This window comes from Silurus aristotelis (genome assembly GCF_946808225.1).
Source record: "Silurus aristotelis genome assembly, chromosome: 14".
In the NCBI taxonomy this organism is placed as follows: Eukaryota; Metazoa; Chordata; class Actinopteri; order Siluriformes; family Siluridae; genus Silurus; species Silurus aristotelis.
Window position 1 is genome coordinate 25,528,199 of NC_139587.1, and position 20,756 is coordinate 25,548,954.

General features: G+C 37.4%; 1 protein-coding gene across 2 annotated transcripts in view; it reads left to right on the top strand.

Moving 5' to 3' along the window:
- Positions 1 to 20,756, top strand: part of syt9b (synaptotagmin IXb) — a 54,386-nt gene that overhangs the window by 2,064 nt on the left and 31,566 nt on the right. The window contains exons 1-2 of one of the 2 annotated variants that reach the window (XM_083561068.1): positions 8,869 to 10,085; positions 19,337 to 19,703. In XM_083561068.1, the coding sequence (XP_083417194.1) occupies positions 10,040 to 10,085; positions 19,337 to 19,703 (413 nt within the window). In that variant the 5' untranslated portion in view covers positions 8,869 to 10,039. Of the gene's footprint in view, positions 1 to 8,868; positions 10,086 to 19,336; positions 19,704 to 20,756 lie in introns of those variants that run through there. The other variant, XM_083561067.1, reaches the window with a different exon arrangement.

The following is a 20,756-nucleotide window of genomic DNA, read 5'->3' on the forward strand; positions in this document are numbered from 1 at the left end:
AGTTGTTACTGTGTTCGTTATTGACATCGCATATCTCCTAATAATGTAAGAGCTATAAATACTATCAAATAAACAATCAAATATATAACGAATCGAAATGATCGGAATACTGTATACAATATTTTGTATTAAATAATTAGAAATAATAAAAATTTATTTAAAAAATGTACTTAAAAAAATTGATTCGCCCGAGTCCAGTGCGGATCACGTCGACTCGTTACGGTCTCGCGGCGGCTCTCCTCCGTTTTGAATTTTTTCAACTTTGAACAGATTTACATTTTAGCAAAGGTTTGTTCGTATTAGCGAAAGTTCGTAAAGTGAATGAAAGTGAGGAGCGTCTGTATTTGTATTTTGATTTAATATGGCAAATAAATGTTAATTTTTTCGAGAAAAAAAAAAAAAAATTTTAACAAAGGAAACAAATTACTTGTACATTTTAAGAGACCCGTCTTATTTTCTCTCTCTTGTTTAGTATTGCTTTTAAATAAAGAAAAAGTACTACTTATCCGATTACTCGATTAATCGATCGAGTCTTCAGTCTTCAGCTTCTGAGCAACTCATAAATTAACCTAACATCTGAGATCATTATAAATTCAACACCAACTCCGAAGAAGATTATTTGGAGCTTGATTTAAGAGGTTGTTCTTGTTTAAAGTCGGAAATGTTCATAAACTGGGATCTAACTGGAGCTGGCATGTGGCTGTAGGTGGCTCGAGATCCTCTCGGGGTCGGCATTTTCTCTTTGAAGGTCCGAAATGTCATTAAAAGGGCATCGGATTCGATTCGCCATCTTTTATAGCTGGATTCGTGCAGTGTTACACTCACAGACGGCAATAGGAAAACATCAGAAGTTTTCTTGTGACAAAAAAAACATGCATTGTCAAAACAAATTTGATCAATGATGTTCTATTGAGTGGTTTGCAGCAGATAAGAAATGTGATTTGTTTATTATTGGCATAGATATGGGGAATGTTCATTACTCCTTTATTCTCTTCGATCCAGAGAAATCATTACCCTTAATTACATTCAGTCACCTTCAGAAAGGGTTGGTAAACTATTTTCTCCTGCTCGATGGCATTGTGTGTCCTGACTATGAGATTGGTGTATCCTTTTTTAACATCCCATTCCATTTTTAGTTCTCAACTGTTGGTATAACCTTCTGGGATCTTGGAGTGTGTTTGTGGAGATTTGTGCTCATTTAGATACATGAGTGTTAGTAAAGTCAGGTTGTGATGTAGGTGAAGTGAGGAGTCCTGGGCCAGCGTTCCAGTTCGTTTCAAAGGTGTTTACTAGGGTTGAGGTCAGAACTCTATATCAGAAGATCTTCTACTTCAACCCATGGAAAGCATATCATCATGGAGCTTCATTTGTGCACAGGGGCCTTGTCATGCAGGAACAGGATCAAGTGATAGGAACGTGTGATGCTATCGCATCCTGTACAATTTTGTGCCTTTAACTTTGTGTACAGTTTGTGGAACCCTAAATGGCTGGAAACGTCAGGTGCCCCAATACTGTTTATCTTTGGGTCCCTAAAAGAGCATTCAGATTATTTGTATTTTACTAGATTTGAGTGCAATTTACAGATAAGGAGATCTCGATTCAAAAAGGAGACACTGACAGCTTCAAATCGTTCGATCGGTGATGAGTGCAATTTTGTACATTTTGTGAAACTCATTTCATTTTAATGACTTGAAAGGAAGCAGCCCGAAACAAATCCATAAATAATGACAATTAAGACTAGCCATCCAAGTAGAACAACAACAAGAAGATGTAGCACATTTGGTGTTTTTACAGGACATTTTCACTGTTTACCATCATTTTGTCATTTTTGAAAAATGCTTTGTGTTTTTGCTCTTTGTTGGTTTGTGATTAATTGCTCTATCAAGCTATAAACCTGAATTTATCTCAATTATTTATAATTGGATAAAACATTGTGAAGCTTAGTTTAGATTTTCTTACTTCGAAATAAAAAAGTCCAAAGCAAATCTATGAATATAAACAATTACGATGAGCCATCCAAAAGAACAAAAAATAAAAAGGAGTAGAACATGCCATATCTGTCCAGGAAGCTCTGCTTCTCTGCTTTTCATCATTTTATCATTTATTTTGTATTTTGTAAAATAAAAAAAATAAAAAATTTAAATAAAAAAATATATATACTTTTTAATAATATATATAGTTTTATAATAGTGAAAAAAAAGGAATACATATATATATATATATATATATATATATATATATATATATATATATATATATATATATATATACATATTTTTTTAACTATTATAAAAAATTATAAAAAAAATACTGTATTAAAACATTTTTTTATGACACCATATTTAAATCATGTGTATGTGAATGCATATTTATCTTTTATGTTTATTAAGGAATATGAACAAAATGACAGAAACGTGCGTAAATCTGGTGACATGTTTTTCCCAATCAATTTAATTCATTTTGGTTTTATTTGTATACACCTTCTAAGAATGGACATTGTCTCAATGCAGCTTTACAGAATAAAATAGAATGCAAATATAAATTTTAGCATCAAAAAGGTTTCCTATTAATTAATCCCTATCCAGAAAAGAAGAAAGAGGCGTGATCACTTTCACAAAAAAACCCCCACAACACTTTATAAAGATATTGATTAATTGATCTCTGGTGGACAGTAAACTAGTGATTGTGTATATTTTGTAAGTATCTGTACTGTATCTGTGTGAATGGAGTAAGGGTTTTCTCACTGTGTGTCTTCGTTTCTTATTAAGGTCTGATATGCAGGAGAATGGAACCCTGAACTGCATCCATTATTCACACTTTTCATACATTACTACTTTTACTTTTCACATTTAAGGTCATTCAGGAGTAAGAATATTTTGTACTTTCACTTAAGTCTTATATACATATGGGAAAGTACTTTTACTCAAGTACGGGACTTTGTAAATAATGGGTATGATTTGAGGAAAGCAGCTTTTCCCCCCCAAATTTACTACTTAACTACTGTACTTGTACTAATCCGATATTTTTATATAAGAATCCTGGTACCACCATTGTGCTTTTTGACCATAAAATACACAGTCATCACCTGGATGTGGATGGACTTTTTAGTCTGAGTTCCTCTTGAAGCTTCTTCTTCGTGTCAGCTCAGTAAGTTTTCCTCACCACCAGTCTCTATCTTATACATTTATATTCTGAATCTATTTATCTCTGGCAACCTCCTTTGTTATAATGTGACTATGACCTGTATGCTGTCTGCTCTTATACTGTATTTTTTTACTCTTCTCTTCATCACACTTGGCATTATTTCTACAGTATTGTTCATTCATCCACAATAACCAGCCCTCCATTGGGTCTTAAGGGTCCCATCGCCCATATCCTTTCCTTTCCTATTATATAAAAAAAGCACCTCTCATGTAGTCTTTGTATAAATGTATAGAGTACAGTGTATCATGTCGCACGTCCTACATATGAGTCCACCGCCACTGAACCTTGCTTGTCATTGCTGTCCCCTAAGTAGAATTATGCTTTATTTAAAAGCCAGCAGCTGAGGTTGAAGCGGCATGGGATTAGCTCATCCCAGAAATTATATAACGGAGAAAGTCTTAAGGAAATTCGATGCCAGTGATAGCGAAAACGATCAGTTTTTGAAATTATGTTCCAATCAGAGGTCGAGTGGGATAAGGATTTTACTGATACCGATAGCTTGGTTGGATCGGACCTGCTAATAACCCATTAATCAGATAATTTCTACAATGAATGCTGAATAAAAAATAAAAATAAAAAAAAACACTCCATGTCAAATAGTATTACAAAAATTAGTATAACAAACATTTGACAAAAATAAGTACCAAATCATGAAAATGTGCTATAGGAAACAAATATAAAATTATTAATAAAAAAATGAGCGGAACCTGGAAAAACTATCGGTATGGATTTTATTTTTATATCATTGTACATATAATTTTTTGTCTCTTATAACATAAGTATTGAGACACCTGACTTTTTCAGCCATTCGAGGCCCTTTGCCAAACTGTTACCACAAAGCTCAAGTCTTATAATTTCGCTTTGAATGTAAATGCAGTAGAATTACATTTTCTATTCACTTAACCTGGAAGACCCAAACCCACTCAGCATAAAAATGCCCCCGTGCACAAACTCGGTTCTATTATTATATGGTTTACATGAGCGTACAATTTTTTCCCCATCTGACGAAAAATCAGCGCCGTATAATTTATAGTAGGGGTGAGAGATCTAATCTTTCCTTCTGTGTGATCGAAAATCTCATCCACATTCTATCTCCAGCATTATGATACAGCGCACGTGTTATGTGTGACTCTCTAGGTCTCACGTCACACGTTCAAATTTAGATCAGCAGTTGACAGAAGTGGGAAAATTCTCAGCAGCTGATGGTGAGGGACTGAACTCAGTGAACGGTGTTTTATGTAACGGCATATGTTCCTGCAGGTCTGTGGGTGAATACAATCTAAATATGACTAAAAATATTCAACACAAGCCCTCAAGTGGAAAAAAAATCTAATCCAAAGATTCAAAAATTTTATTCGGCAAAACACAATTGACAAAAAAAAAAAGTTTACGGCATTTGGGAATGGAACTTAGAACTGAGCAGCTGAGGGTTAAGTGCTCAAGGGCCCAGCAGTGGCAGCTTGCTGGTGCTGTGATTTGAGCAACCTTACAACCTTCTGGCCATAAGTCAAACGACTTAAGCACTGAGCTACAGCACCACTTCCCATCTTAAAGACTTCAAGCTGTTCAATGACAAATCTGAGCAAACTGGGAACAACTAATCAAGAACTTGATTGGTCAAAATGCATTGATTCATTTCTAGAACAGCAACTTTGAAAAAAGTTTCCTATTATCGCTGTTAAAAAAAAAAATAACATAACAGAAAGTCTAATAGTTGCCAATACAAAAACGGTTCAAACCAGAACCAAATGTATTTCATTATGGCATGTCTTTAATTTAATACGCATTTAATTAAATCCTTATCATCATACCATAGCAACCTTTATAGAAACTTGGTCCCTAATGATGTCCTAATGGTCCCTAATGGTGTCCAGTAGATTTCTGCATGTGAGCAACTAGTTGTCAAAAGTCTAATGGAAATCAGACCAACAGAAATCAACAAATTAGATTCCAGAATGTATCTTATAGATTTGATTGATTACAAGATAATTCACATTATTGGGGAAGTTGTAGCTCAGTGGTTAAGCCTCTGGATTACTGACTGGAAGGTCAGAGGTTTAAGCCCCTGTATCACCAAACTGCCATTATTGGGCCCTTGAGTAAGGCCCTTAACCTTCAGAGGGGCTACATCATGGCTGACCCCAGGTAACTAACATGACTGGGGTAAGTAAAAGATAAAATTCACTCTAATGTATATGTGACAAGTAAATAAAAAGCTTTATATAACCAAATAAGTCAAATAAAATTAAACAACTCAATTCAAGGAACCTGTTCAGCCAACAAACCTAAATTTTAAAACTGTATTATCACTGAAGCAGTGTTTTTTTTTTTTTTGTGTATGTGTGGTTCATCTGTAACATTAACGTCTGTCATATTAATATTATATTGTATAGGAAAAAATATGAGTCTGGTGGATGATACTTTACAACTGCTACAACATAAGTGATCACAGAATGAACCTTGTCTATCAGACTTTCTACGTTAAATGTAACTATAAACAGATAAAAAGTACCACGTGTTGTTTTAATAAATAGTAAATGAACAATCAATGTAATATTAGAGGAGTAAAACAATCCAGGTTTTGTTTTTATAGGAAAATAATCGGCCCATCATTGATAGTTTTCTCATAACAGCACACGTCCGAGTGGTTTATTTTCGTAATTACTGTATTTACTGTATTCTGTATTTTTTTTTAAAGCCTTCAGAATTTCTTGTATGCATTCAGATACTCAACACTTTAGCAGCATTAACCGTCATCATATTAATGTCCTTGATGAAAATACAATATACCAGTTGATGCACAAAAAAACACTTTTATACTATTCATATAATTTCTTCATCCATAAGGTTATATATTACAGCTAATCATGTTATGATGATGCAAGGTCTTATCTCTTTTGTACACCTTTCTGGAAACAAGCTTGCATGAAGGTCTGATTTGTTCCTCAGATACATTTACACCTTATCTGGAACTTATGACAAAAATGCATTAATTACATCCGATACTGGTTTAATTATACACAGAATATAATCAGACAAAAAATTTGGTTGGAAGAGCATATATATTTTTTGAAAAGCAAAATATTTGTATATTGGATTACCACAAATTCAAGTACTAGTTGATAAGGCAGGTTCCGACATCAAGTAGAAGTTTGTTCCACCACCTAGCTGCAAACATTTCTATGCTCTTTCCACTGGCTTTTCTGTAGTTACCTTCGTCAGAGACGACTTTTTTGTGCTGGCTCACAGAATACTTCTTCAGGACGTCTTCATATTATTGGTGAGCAAACGAGCTTTTGTTGACAGGCTGTGAGAAAAATGTTTGTTTGGCCGTCTGCCTTGTCAGCCATCCAGCTGTGAATGTAGGCAGGTTATGGGTGTGTGTAATGATGAAATGTACTGTAGCACCTTCAGCACAGTTCTGGCTTGAGTAAGGAAAAAAAAACTAGACTACTTTAAACCCTGCAGCATTTTTTATATTTGGATCTACTTTTCTCTGTACCATGAAAAGCCCAGAAAGCCTATTTACTTAAAATTCCCTTCTAATGTAAGTCTAAATGCTGTTGTTAAATAATTAAAATATGTCATTACATAATGCAACAAAACAGAGGCACTTCTGTTTTCCTTTATGGGTGGGAAAAGGCTAGAGTGGATGATAGAGTGTGGCAATGACAACTTGAGACCTTTGCAGCTGCCTATCTTCTGCTGTAAGAAGTAGAACTGTAAAACAGCAAATGATACAGATATTGATTAAAATTTTTTTTAAATAAATGTATAAAAACGCATCCTAAACTAGTTGTACACAGATTTTGCATTTATTGAGTAAGGTATGAAGCACAATAGGGTGCGAGGAAGACAATAATCAGCAGCAGGGTGATGTGATTACCCCAGCAATTTAAAATCTCTGGTTTTATGTTAAGAACATTGTGCAAAATCTGTGAAACAAATTAGTTTTTTGTTATTGCTTGTTTATAGCTTCTAAAAGAGCTTTTTTTTTTTTTTTTTAGCTTAATTTCAATGTAACTTTATTTTGGTTTCTCCCATTAGGGGTCGCCACAGTGGATCATCCGTATTTATGATCCGCATGTTTGACTTAGCACATGTTTTTACGCTGGATGACCTTCCTAACGCAACCCTCCCCATTTATCCGGGCTTAGGACCGGCACTAAGAGTGCACTGGCTTGTGCAACCCTAATGGCTGGGGATCGACCACAGGCCGTAGCATTGAGAGCGTCGCAGCCTAACCACTAGACCACCAGGGAACCAGCTTAATTTCAATTTATTATAATGTTATTCTTCTTAACAGTGGAAATTGTCCCAAAACCACTTTACAGAATTATGACCATAAATTTAAGCATCATAAATTAGTCCCTCTAAATATATTCCTAATGAGCAAACCAGTGGCCACAATAGCAAGGAAAAGTTACCTGAGATGGGATGAGTAGACATTTTTAATAGGAACCAGGCTTCATCTGGGTGACACTGAATGTCCATTTATTTATAGTTTCATCATTGTTGAGGTTATTAACTGTTCATGGCCATAGAAATAGTACGCCTTGTAGAAAATTTGTATATTTGTTATGGTCCAAACCCTTATGGTTTTTGAGTTTAGCTCTCCACAGCAACCTCATGGATCTTTTGGATGGAAGTTTTGTTTGAATTTAGCACTAGAGGCTCCTTCATAAAAGGTCAAATAAATCAATCTTTGATGAAAATTACAGTATGTAAATTAGTTGTTACTGTAGTAATGTACACAAAGAACACAAAGACATAGAACTTTTGTTTTTTCAGTTGGTGCTAATATCAGTTTCTGACCACTCACAGTTTAACAGTCTTCCAGATGGTGATTTAAGACTCAGTATAACTAAATCAGGCATCAACAGTTTTTTCAGTAAAATAAAAATTTAACAGTGTGTTCATTGCATTCATACGTTTTTATTTCACAATTGAAAACAAAATGTACATTTGAATTTTACAGAAGCAGAAAAAGAGAAAATGACTTGTTTATTCATTTTCTTTATTCATTTAATTACACAAATTGTAAATATTAAAATCTCAATCACACATTTAATCCATACGCTCAATTACACAGTATTTCCAATCTATCATCAAGCATCCAATCCTACCCTGAAAGTGAAAGGAAATTTCCTTGGAGGTGTTTTTTAGGAAGCAAAAATGTCTAATCTGGAGCCATTTTTTGTAAATGATGAGTAATATGATACAAGCTCAAGCACCATATACAGAGATCTGGTAGAACATGGTGTTACATGGGGCAGATGGGGCAGGTTGGGTTGTTCTGTAATGATTGTCTGAAGACTTAGTGCTCGGCATAACGTTGAAAGAAAAGGGCATGTTTCGGATTCACTCTCGTGTTGCTTGGAAAAGCACACAATGACCAATGTGAACTTCTTGGAGTGAATCCAGAATGCTGAGTGAAGCACGCCAAAACCAAATAACTTAAAAGCCACTACGTAAAAAAGAAAGATGGCAAGAAACTTTTTTAACAAATATTTCATCATCTGTTTTTTATTTTCCAAACAAAAAAGATTGAACCCAACATAAATAGACCTAAAACAACAGTGGTGTGAATAATATTGTATAATGGGCTGTCAACTATAAATTTTGGCTGCATTTCTTATCAGACTAAAAATGGCAAACTGTAATTCATCTTAAATTATACCACCGTGGTTCATTCCTAACTTTAGTTTTTCCAGATTGTCTGGGGTTTAATGCTGCAACGTGGATTTGTCATCTTTTTTTTTTTTTTTTTTTGATTGTTCATTCGTTTTGCACTTCAGGTCCTCCGTAGGCAATAAATAAGGAGGGGAGATGCACCTGGGTGCATTTGAATTTAAAGTGGTGTTTAGAGTCAGAGCTTTAAGGGAAACATCGCAGCTTTAGCGAGTCGTTGGTGTTCTCGTCACAGAGCACAGTGCAGTTTCTGTGCTGGTTTTTTTGGAGCAGTGTGGGTGAGAGGAAAATAAAGACAAAAAAAAAAAAAAAAAAAAAAACAGAGCCCTCTTTGAAGCGCAACTCAAAAGACATGCTAATCACACCGAAACCTGGAACAAAGCTAGCTTTCATGGCGCTTATGTGCTCTTTTACGCTTTAACAAGATTTTGTAGACGTTCTTTCAAAGGTTTTCGGGGAAAAGGAGTGAATAATCTAATCTGGAATCTGGATTTTTTTATAAATGGAATTGCGACTGTAATATCGGTGAATGAATATCAGTGCTAGCGCTTAGAAGAGAAACATGCTAACTGTAATCATTAGCATGGTTGAATTAACTGGAAAACCTCTGTGGCCAAGTTACATAATAATTGTTTGGTGATTTGTGCTCTTTTTCTAATGTAGAATTGACAGTTGTAGAATTTAAATTTTTTTGCTCTTCATTTTCTTTTTCTGCTTTTTTCTGCATTTATTTATTTCTTCCTCCTTTTTATCGATTGGTGGATCGAAGATTGCTATACCTTTTTGGAATAAATCTGGGACATAAAACACAGTTTTAGCTTAATCTTATACCTATAGAGTAGAACTGCATACCTCCATATCTATAAAAAATCTTTAGTTTAATCAAATTTATAAAAGTAAGATACAGCTTTACGTTTATCTCTAAAAACATCCAAGCTCGTAAAAACGTGCTGTGGGCGGAGCTAAAGAGTCACATGCATGTGCAGCAATTTTTTTTTTGTAGCGATCGTCTGAGAGGTGTGACATTGCTATAAATTAAACAGGAACAAAAACTTTATTGTCTTAAATTATCTATGGCTAACAATCATATCCAGCTGTACATATTCGAGCCGAAAATCGGATCCTAAATCTGAAATTAAACATCATGAGCAACAGCAGCAACAACGACTACAGCAGGATGTGTCTATATGGTAAGTACTGAACAAGGTTTTCCTTCACATGTAAAAACACACTTATTCTGAGACATTCTTCTCCAGCGAGTCCTGTGCAGTGTTGCGATGACTTCCACAGCGGAATGAAACCCGGTGATGGGTGTGCTCTAGCTCCCGCTCTGTATGCTGTGTTTGCATTGGGAGAAATGCCCATATGAGGAATTTCGCCCTTTATGACATCATGAAGCACCAAAAAAAAAAAAACTTTCAGAGTGTATTTGGCAAAGAAATACTCCATCGTATGTCCAATTGTTTGTCAAAATTTGTCTTTACCATGAGGATCCAACTCTTTCACAGTAACTCTGAATGCATGAAATGGCACAAGACCTCCCCTATAAATGTTTCTCTTTGTTGCTGTGAAGTTTAATAATTGCCTCCCTGAAAAAAACTCTCAGTGGTGTGTGAATGCTATGTGCTCTGGGCTGTTGTAGTGAACTGGTAGCCTGCAGAAATCACATTGTTTAGCACAGGCTGTTCTGAATGCATGGAGTGCTAATGTGATTGGAAATGTCTTCTACTGATGATATAGGAGGTTTGATAGTCATGTTCTTGCAAGTAACACTCCCACTGGATAGTCCATGTGTTAGGTGTCACCTGGGTACTGGTGGGCTTGTATCTCTGCTTAAGATGGAACAATGCCTGTGGTATCAAAAGGTTTCGAGACTGACTCTGTTTACAAAAAAGTACTTTATTCATCTGTTTTCACACTATCACCTTCAAAATAGTCCCCTTGCACTGCAATACAGCTGCCACTTCTGAAAGTCTTCTTTTTGAAGCATGACAAGCACCTTCTGTGATTCACGCTGGATCTCCACAGTGGTGTCAAAACTGTGATCTTTGAGCCGGATCTTTGGAAATAGGGCAAAGTCCGTAGGAGCCAAATCTGGCGAGTAGGGTGGGTTCGGAAGTGAGATCATGTGGATTGTTCTCCGACGATAATCATGCACAAGTTGCCAAACGGTTTTAATTTAAGCATGATTAGTTGCTAAACATTTTGATACCATCTCGTATCTTGATATTAAATGAGGCCACACCTACTTAATTAACACTGAGAAGCTCAGTAACCCCACACATAGACCACAACATGTATATATATATATATATATATATATATATATATATATATATATATATATATATATATATATATTTATATATATATATATATATATATATATATATATATATATATATATATATATATATATATATATATATAAATTTTTGAGAAATGTAATTGATGAAAGCCCTACTTTCACTTCGAAGCCCCTGTCTGAGTGCTTCATTGTTGTTTTTCCTCTTTGATGAGTATCCATTCATTAGAAACAATGCATTTTCTATGCAAATTAAGTTAAAGCAATTTAACTTGTCATTGAGTCTTTCCAGACGTAGCATGCAATTAGCGAAGCTCGCCGAATTCACGGGTCCTTTTTCAGTCAGAGACCGGTGTCTGTGTTTAATTAGGTCGATTACACCTTGTCAAGCATTACAAAATGGAGTGCATGGGTCAGAGGGTTTCAGCCCATTAAAAGGGCCTCAGCTCCTAATGAATATGATGTAAAGCGTCTTCAAGCAGCATTCGTATTGACTTTAGAACAGCAGCAGGGGACAATTTGCTACAAATTTCACACTGTCTCGGTTAAAAAGCCCAAGTGACACGTTTTTATGGTTTATGGTCTGTTGAGCGGTGCTCCAGTAAACATTAAAAAGCTTTTTATATTAAACCTCGGTACAACGTTGTTGCCACTAAAACGCATTACATTGTACAGCTGCTTCTTACATGCTATCTGATCAGGCCTGGATTGCTCGATATATCTGAATGAATTTTTTATTATTTTTTTTTACCATAGTTGTGGATGCAATATGTCAACGAGCCTTATAACCAATTGTGAAAGAGTAAAGAGTTCAGCCCAGTCTTAACCATGCTCCAGGATTTCCATTTTAGTGTAAATAATGCAAGCTAAGTCCTACTATTATTTACCATTTCAATAAATTTTTAAACACTACAGGGTTACTATAATATTGAACTATTAACTTTTCTCCTCTCATGCATCGCTAGCTTTTATGAATCATGTGATACGGTGATATGAAGAAAGAAATAATTGATAGAAACAAGGACACATAATAAATGAGTTATAAAGGGGGCAGAAAGACAAATGGGATAAAAACGTATGAAGGGGACCAACTGAATCCTGACCAATCCATGTGTTTGGATCAGTTCTGGCATCGAACAAAAGCAAATATCCAGCAAAAGACTAGCATAACATAAAGCAGTTACTTTTACCAACCTGCAGGTGATTGTTTTTTTTATATCAGCATGTCTCAAAGTGATTTATAAGCATTTTATACCACAGCAATTTGCCACTGATTGTTTGTCATGTTCATTAATACTTTAAAACTCTTCCACCATCAGCATCGTTTGTGGTATCTTAATATCTATATCAAAGTATTAAAAAAAACGCTTGATTTAATCGGTTATCGGCAAGCACCTATGTTGAAGCGTTTTAAAAATGTTGTTATATATTCTACCTATTAATGAGCTTGTGATGTGATATTGGGGGGGAGTGGTGGCTCCAGCGGTTAAGGCGCTGGGTTGCCGATCGGAAGGTCTGGGGTTCGAGCCCCGGTATCGCCAGGCTGCCACTCTTGGGCCCTTGAGCAAGGCCCTTAACCCTCTATGCTCCGGGGGTCCCTTACGAGGGAAATATCAAGGTCCGTGACGTCGGAGTGACGTGGGGCCACCTTCCCGTGGCCTCACCACCTGCAGGAGGGACCGTAAGGGACGGTGCTGTGAGGATTGGGCAGCAGTCGAAGGCGGGGGCCTGCTTAGACTGCTGCCCCCGCGACCCGAATTACAGATAAGCGGGAGACAATAAATGACAATGAATGAATAAATCCTTATGCTGAGCTGAGTCTGTTGATATGTCACATGTCTGTGTTCTTGTAGTTTTGTGACCCCACCAAATTTGCCCTTCCGCACATCAATATTGTTATCTCCCATGATGCATTTTTTCTCACAGAGCTGTTTACTTTGATGTATAGCATGCCTAGAGTCTTTGGCCTTTTACACAGTTCCTACAATGTTTTTTTCTCAGTGACTGTGAATGCTTGCAATCCCCCATTATTTTCTATGGGGCAGGATTATTGCCTACTGTTCATAATTCCCTTTGAAATCACGTTTGTGTTAAACAACAACGCATTTATCTGTAGTCTTTAATTACATAAAGTGCCCAACATGCAAGCGAGTATAGAAACAGTAATATCTTAAAATGAGAGTGTTAGTATTAAAGCTGGGATTTGCGTTGGAGCTAGAATTACTGTCAGAGCTGTTGTTATAGATGATAAATCAACACCTCCTGTATATCGTATAATGTATAATGAAGGTATAATGACTTGGAATAATGCACCAGGCATTGGTATTAAATTTATTGTGTTGATGCAAGAGTAAAAACTCGAATAAGTGTCCTGCCTGTATCAAGTATGTTCTATTTGGGAAGTGGTAAATGCTCTTGGTTACTGATCGGAAGGTTTGGGGTTTAAACACAAGTACGTCTCTAGGTTATGAATGTAACCCTAACGCAGTGTTCGAAACGCTTTGGGAACGTGCCCAGGTGTTCACACTCTAAAATAATGTGTGTGATCAGTCAAAAATTGGACGTCACGACCAGAAAATATAAAACGCATATCGGCTTTTGTAAGGGAGAAATTATTCCTGCAGGGATGCCGGAGGTGTGGCATAGACATGCAGTCTCTCATTCCCTCAGGGAACTAGGGTTACATACTTAACCTAGAGACGTTCCCTTTCCGGAACTCGAGCTGCGTTGAAACGTAAGAAGAAGTCTCATAAGAAGATGTTATAGCATCAACAATCCACCTGCTCAAAATCTGCTTATTAGAGGGGAGGCCTCTCTTGGGAGGGCCATAGCAGAAAAGCAGCTGATCAGTCTTTCTCCAAGGACCTGTCCTGTGGACGTAGGTGTCCAGTGAGCCCACTGGACAGAGCCAATTCAGTTTCTCCTGGTCTGGGACCTGGAACAAAGGAGGATAGAATGCCTGTAATCTTACGGGTCGTGGGACGACCGAGGGCGCCCTGGGGATTTAACCCGTACGGGGGTACGGGAAGGCACTAGCCATACCTGGGGTAAACTCTAGGAAGGAGGGGGCCATGGAAAGGGCCTGCAGGTCTCCTACTCTCTTGATAGAGCAGATGGCTAACAAGAACGCGGTCTTCATTGAAAGGTGCCTCCAAGATGCCTTGGCTAAAGAAAGTGGGCAGAATGCCCCCAAAAGGATGATAGGCAGAGCTAATGCTCTCGTCACAGGGGGAAGAAACCGCCGAACGGTGTGCTTCCGAGCATGTGAGCGAGTGCTGGACCAAGCAGGTGAGGTTAGAGAAAGGGACAAGCCTGTCTCGAAACCCTCTGTGAGGTCGATTTGCGAGCCCCAGGAACTGCTGCGACGCTATGCTTCAGCGAGAGCAGGGACAGAACCGCGAGGAGCGCGAGCTCTCTCCTCGGAGAGTGCCACTCGGGAGCCGAGCGATGGCATTGACATGCAGCCGGCTCTCTCGAGAACCGACTAGCGTGCTCTGCTCCCAGAAATATATATTTTTTTCTTATTTTTATTTATTTATCTATTCTTTTTTTTCTTTTCTGATGAACAATTGACAGACAATTCAACACATACACTCAAAGCACTTCTGGAACAAACAGAAGCTGCCGCTCCCTTGATATGCGTTTTATACTTTATGGTCGTGATGTCACCCCGCCGGTGACGGCCAGCGTCCAATTTTTGACTGATTACACACATTATTTCAGAGCATGAACACTCGGGCACATTCCCAAAGCGTTTCAACGCAGCTCCAGTTCCTGAAAGGGAATTACCAAGCTGCCACTCTTGGGCACTTAAGCAAGGTGCTTAACCCTCTGTGCTCCAAGGATGCTGTTTCATGGCTATGGGATATGTGAAGGAAGAATTTCACTGTGCCATAATGTACAGTACATGTGACAAAAATAATTAACTTTTCCACTCCATGTACTAAACTACTAGCATCTTTGCTATCATTTTGAAATCTCAGAGTGGATCGAAATGTATATGGCCATCTAATGATCACGCTTATCTGCGTTTGTTTAATGTATCCTTCCAGATTTAGTTGTTCAATTCCTGTTATAATAAACTTTACTCTTCTGGCAAGGCTTTCTGCTAGATTCTGTGTCGTATCCATAGGATGATTGGTGTTCATTCAGATGCAAGAGCATCTGAGCAAAAGTTTTCAGTAACACAAACCATGTACTTCAGGTAAAGTAGAGATACAGTAGGTAAAATATTACTTCCGTAAATGTAAAAGTGTCCTTTTAAACTTTTACTTGAGTAAAAGTACAAATGTATTTGCCTTCAAATGTACTTAAATATCCAAAGTACTATGATTAATTATGGCTATAATGTTCCTAATATCATTTTTGTCACTTCCTTATTTAACTCAGTTTATGTGAAAAGACTCAAATGTTCCTCTCAGCACACCAAACAATGAATAGAATGATATTAATGAGTCAAACACTGATTGATGTCTATTCCAATTATCATTTCAATAGACCAAGCCTTCTTTTTAACTACTTCAAACAAATTGCGCAAAAAAGGCAACGGCCGTTGTGGCAAATTAGAGTCAGGTTCTTCCATCATTTATTCCTCTCAAAATGTTCTGCTTGTTGTTGAACTGACGCCAAACTGTATGCTGATGATAAGTAGATACCACCAAGCGCTAATCAAAACAAGTTTACAACAGAGCGTGCGCTCGACCCTGATTGGTGGCTTGCAAATGATTTCACAGAATGTAGTTGAGTAAAAAGTAAGAAATTTGAGTTTGAAATGTAGTAAAAAAGTAAAAGTCTTACCAAATGGAAATACTTTAGTGAAGTACAAATACGTAAAAAAAAAACTACTTAAGTACAGTAACAAATATATAATTTACTTTCTTTACTGTATACTACTGCTGACCACACAATGTTTAGGATTTTCCAGAACATCTGCTAGAATCTGGTAGATCAAATAGTTCCTCAAATTGTTTACAATTGCTGCCCTATTAGTCCGACACCCACAGCTGCCTATTTTAAATATTTGATGCACTATTTACATTGATATTTTATTTTAAAACATTTTTTGCCATTAGGCCAATTTGAATATTGAATCCTGCATATTGTGGAGCTCCAGTCTTGGAGGAACAGAATCCGTGCTGTCACTCTGGTTTAGTCAAACACTTAATCTTAATGTGGGTGCAGAAACCAGAGTGGACCATGTGTCCTGATCTCATAATGTTGGGAAAACCTGACACTGTGTTTCATAAGCCTGGGGATACCTTCTTGTTTTGGTGCTGATCTTCAGTGTAACGTCTGTAAAGCTGCTTTCACAATTCTTTCTTTAGTAACACTTGCTAACTTTGCTAAGTCATGTCTAATGCTTTTAGACCTCAAAAAAACAGAAATGAAGAAACCTGTCCAAGGAGGACAAAGTAAATAGAATGCAGCTATCATTAAGTTCAAGATTAGGAGATTTATGAGATCATCAAAGCGAAAATATTGAGGTGAAAACAGTGGTGCACAAGGCAGCGTTTTTACTCAGTGTCTGTGCAGTTACTCCTGGGGTTTCCTCTGTGTTTTCTGGTTTCCTCCTACCTTCCCGAAAACGTACTGTTGGTGGATTGACTTTGCAAGCTGCTGCCCTGTGATGGCACGGCATCCGATCCAGTGCGAGTTCCCGCTTCACACACATTGTTCCTAAAGGTGGTCTCTGTATCCCCTACAGGCCTGAGCAGGATACAATTATTTAACGAAGATGAAAGAAAATTTTCGGAATTGCAATTCATACAGACACAGAGAATATGAAAAAACTTCACACAGACTATAACACGTTTTTAGAATAATAATAGGAAAAAAAAGCAAAAGCAAGCATCACTATTCAGTTCGAATCTTTTAAATGCAAATTCATATATTCATATAATCTGCTTCAATAAGTTCATGACCGAGATATAAAAAATCCAGCCTAAATGAGATGCACAGGACATTAATGTTGTTCATTTCTCTAAGCTTCGATCGCCTGACTCATGATTTATTTGCTGTAAATTGGACATCCGTGTTTAAGCCTTTACATGATTCGGTAACTCATGCTTTAAAACACGCCATCGTTATTTTGTAGCTTTTTCTCTCTCTATCGCGCTCTTTCTCTCTCTCCTTCGCTTTGATCTTTCCGACAGTGATTTTATAGACATTGAGATAATTCACTGTGGATCTCTCTTCCTCTGGTCTATAAAAGAGGGAGAGGAGACACAGAGATGAAAGCATTGGACAGAGTGGGGCTCAGCCAGTCCTCACTATAAGCTCTGTCTGTCTGTCTGCCCTAATTCAGAGAACGAACATTCCCTCAAGAGTGGCCAAACGGTATGAATGGAGGACAACTAGGGAGTGAGAGAGGGAGGGAGAGAGAGAGCGTTAGAGCATGAGAAAGAACAGAGACAAATTAATGCATGGGAGTAGATGATGGTGGGGATGGGTTATGAACTGTGGAAGAGGAGGAGCAAAGTCGTTGAGAGACCCAGGGCAGAAAATAGAGGGAAGAACAGAGGGTTATTGAGAATAATGGAGAGAAAGAAAACAGAGAAAGTAAGACAAGACAAGAAGAAAGGACAGGGAAGGAGAATAAAGTGTGTGAGTGAGGTGTGAGGGAGGATGATGGACAAGATGATATTACTTGCTGTGGCTATTCAGCTATTCATCTTTTTGCTAGGATTCTTTTTGCAGTTTCATCTTTAATGTGCTTCATCCAAGGATGTGCCTCAAATCATATACTGGATGTAACACAAGCCTCATGTACAAACCCACTTCAATCGTTTCTAATATTTCAAAACCTGAAAATGTGGCTAAAGGGATGTGGGCACCTAATGATCACACCCAAATTTGCTTGTTAATTGTATAATTCCAGATTTAATTCTTTTTGCCAGAATTTGTATCGTATCAATAGGGATTAGTGTTCATTCAGATATTTAGTGAGATCAGGTACTGATGTTGAAGGACTTCAGGAGTCACTGGTTTGGGTATTCACAAGGCTGTTCACAAGGCTGAAAAAGCCAAGTCTCTTTTTTTCACTCCAAACTTCACACATCATATCTTCATGAAACTGGCAGTTTCATGAAGATATGTTGTGTGAAGTTTGGAGTGAAAAAACTCAAGTGTCCTGCATAAGAGGGAGAGGAGACACAGAGATGACACAGAGACTTGGCTTTTTCAGCCTTGTGGTTCTTCTTCAAACTGTTACTACATAATTGTAGTCCTACATTTGGATGCAGTAGCATTACAGTTTCCCTTTATTTGAACTAGGAGATCCAAACCTGTTCCTGCATGACAATTCCTCTGTGCACAAAGCCTGCTCCATGAAGATCTGCTTTCCATGGGTTGGAGTGATAGATCTTGACTGTAGAGCTCTGACCTCAACCCTATTGAGCACCTTTGGGGTGAATATGAATGCTGACTGCACCCCCCAGGCCTCCTCACCTTACCTACATCACTACCTACTAATACCCTTATAACTGAATTAGCACAAATCTCCAGCACATGGCTGGTCCATGTAATCCGATCCAACAGACGAGCTCCTGTAGCTCAAACTGCTAAAGAAGTTAATGTTGGTTCTAATAGAAAGGTGTTTGAATACACAGTGCATCACAGTTTGTTCCATATGGGGCTGCAGTCTGTAGCCCATGGCCATTAACATATTACGCCTGATTTGTACACACCGATGCACTCTTTTGATTATATTCGTATAGAGGATAAATTAATTTAAAATGGAAAAATCTTGTGTAGTCATGGATATGTTACATTTTTTCTGTAATGAGATGCTGATTTTTCTTGAAGGACTCAGAACTGTAGCGTCAGTAAATTTATTGCATTTGGCAGATGCCGTTATCAAGACCGACTTTCAATAACTTTATACATGTTTATACATGTTAAGGGTCTTGCTGAGGTGACCTTCTGATGAGAAGTCTTACATCTCATCCAATGAGCTGTTGTTATACTCTGCTGTCTTATGGACAGACATTTGTATGAGTTTGTGCTTTTTTTATATTTGTTTTTGTACCTTATTGACATTATTCAATGATTAGCAGTTTTAGTGGCTATTTAGCACAGGCTTGCTGTTTTTTATTTTTTTTTAAATACCAAGCAATTCTGTTCTGTTTCTGTGGCCAGATGTGTCGGTGAGTCTGCTATCGTTGATGGTGACCGCATGTGGCCTGGCTCTGTTTGGTGTCTCGCTCTTCGTGTCATGGAAGTTGTTCTGGGTGCCATGGCGCGATCACTTCTGGCCCTCCAGCCTGAAGGAGCAGCAGGGCGAACAGCAGCCAGTGCTGAACGAGGAGGAACTTTTGGAACGTGAGTACAGCGCCGATTTCTTTAAAGACACCTCCGTGGCCACGCTTGTGCCCGAGTCAGCCATGAAGATCAGCCACACGTCACCTGACATCCAACTGGAGGCGCAGACCAAAGCCAAGGAGCACAATCACGCGCACATCGCACGCGTGCAGAGGCAGATTACCGACCCTACTTCATCCGTCCGGTAGGCCTGGTGTTGCTTTTCTGAATTAAATATCATTTAAAAAATATACTGAAAAAAATTATATCAAATATTGTCTAGTGAAAATGTGCACAAGCTTTGTTCCAGACATGTGGAAAAAACATTACACGATTTTTTATTTACCGCAAACCGGATCAGTCAGGCAAGACTGTATGTCTGAAATGTGGTTCAGTATTTTGCAGTGGAGCTACAGACAAAAGATAGCATTGCTTATGTAATAACTATTGGATAAATAGTAACTAAGCATTTTTCACATACTTGCTTTAAAACCTCATCATTACGCTCTAAAATTCTATTAGGCTCTTTTGTAGCAACTCTGAATACTAAATGTACAACTTTATTTACAATACTTTCACTTGCAAAATTTACAACTATGCAATTCTAGCAAGTTTAGTTTAATTTTCTTTGTTTTCTGGCATAATTTGATACCATTATGCATTATAGAGTAGGAAATATAAGTAGTCCAATGTGGCTGCCACTGAAATGTACAGCGTTTAGCTAAATACAATCAGATATAGGGTTGGAAAGGGGTGGAAAATCTCCAGGAATTTATGGCAATATAATGGAATTCATTAGAAATATGGAAAAAATGATATAAACTGTGTCCTATACAAGCATAAAAATAAACATTGTGTTTGATCGTAAGCTGACATGCATTTCAAAAAATGATGTGTGTTATGTTATGAAGGAATGCACATAAATCCGGTTGTTTTACCCAAGATTATCCTGCAAGAACATTTTGAGTTTCCTGTTATAGGCTAATATGCAATGTTGTAAATTCTCAGTTTATTCCCATTAATTTCCATAAAAAGTGTCCAGTCTTGAAAATTTCCAAAATTTTGCAACCCTAATCAGATATCCAGTTCAAGTATATACAAACTATTAATAAACCATTTTGTTGGTAAAAGAAAAAGATATGACACGAACTACGAACTTTAATGTGTAGCTAATATTCATTTAAAAATAAACTTACACTCGGTCTAAAAAAATATATATACATTGTGGCTCCTTCAGCAACAGAAAGCAGCTCAGAAG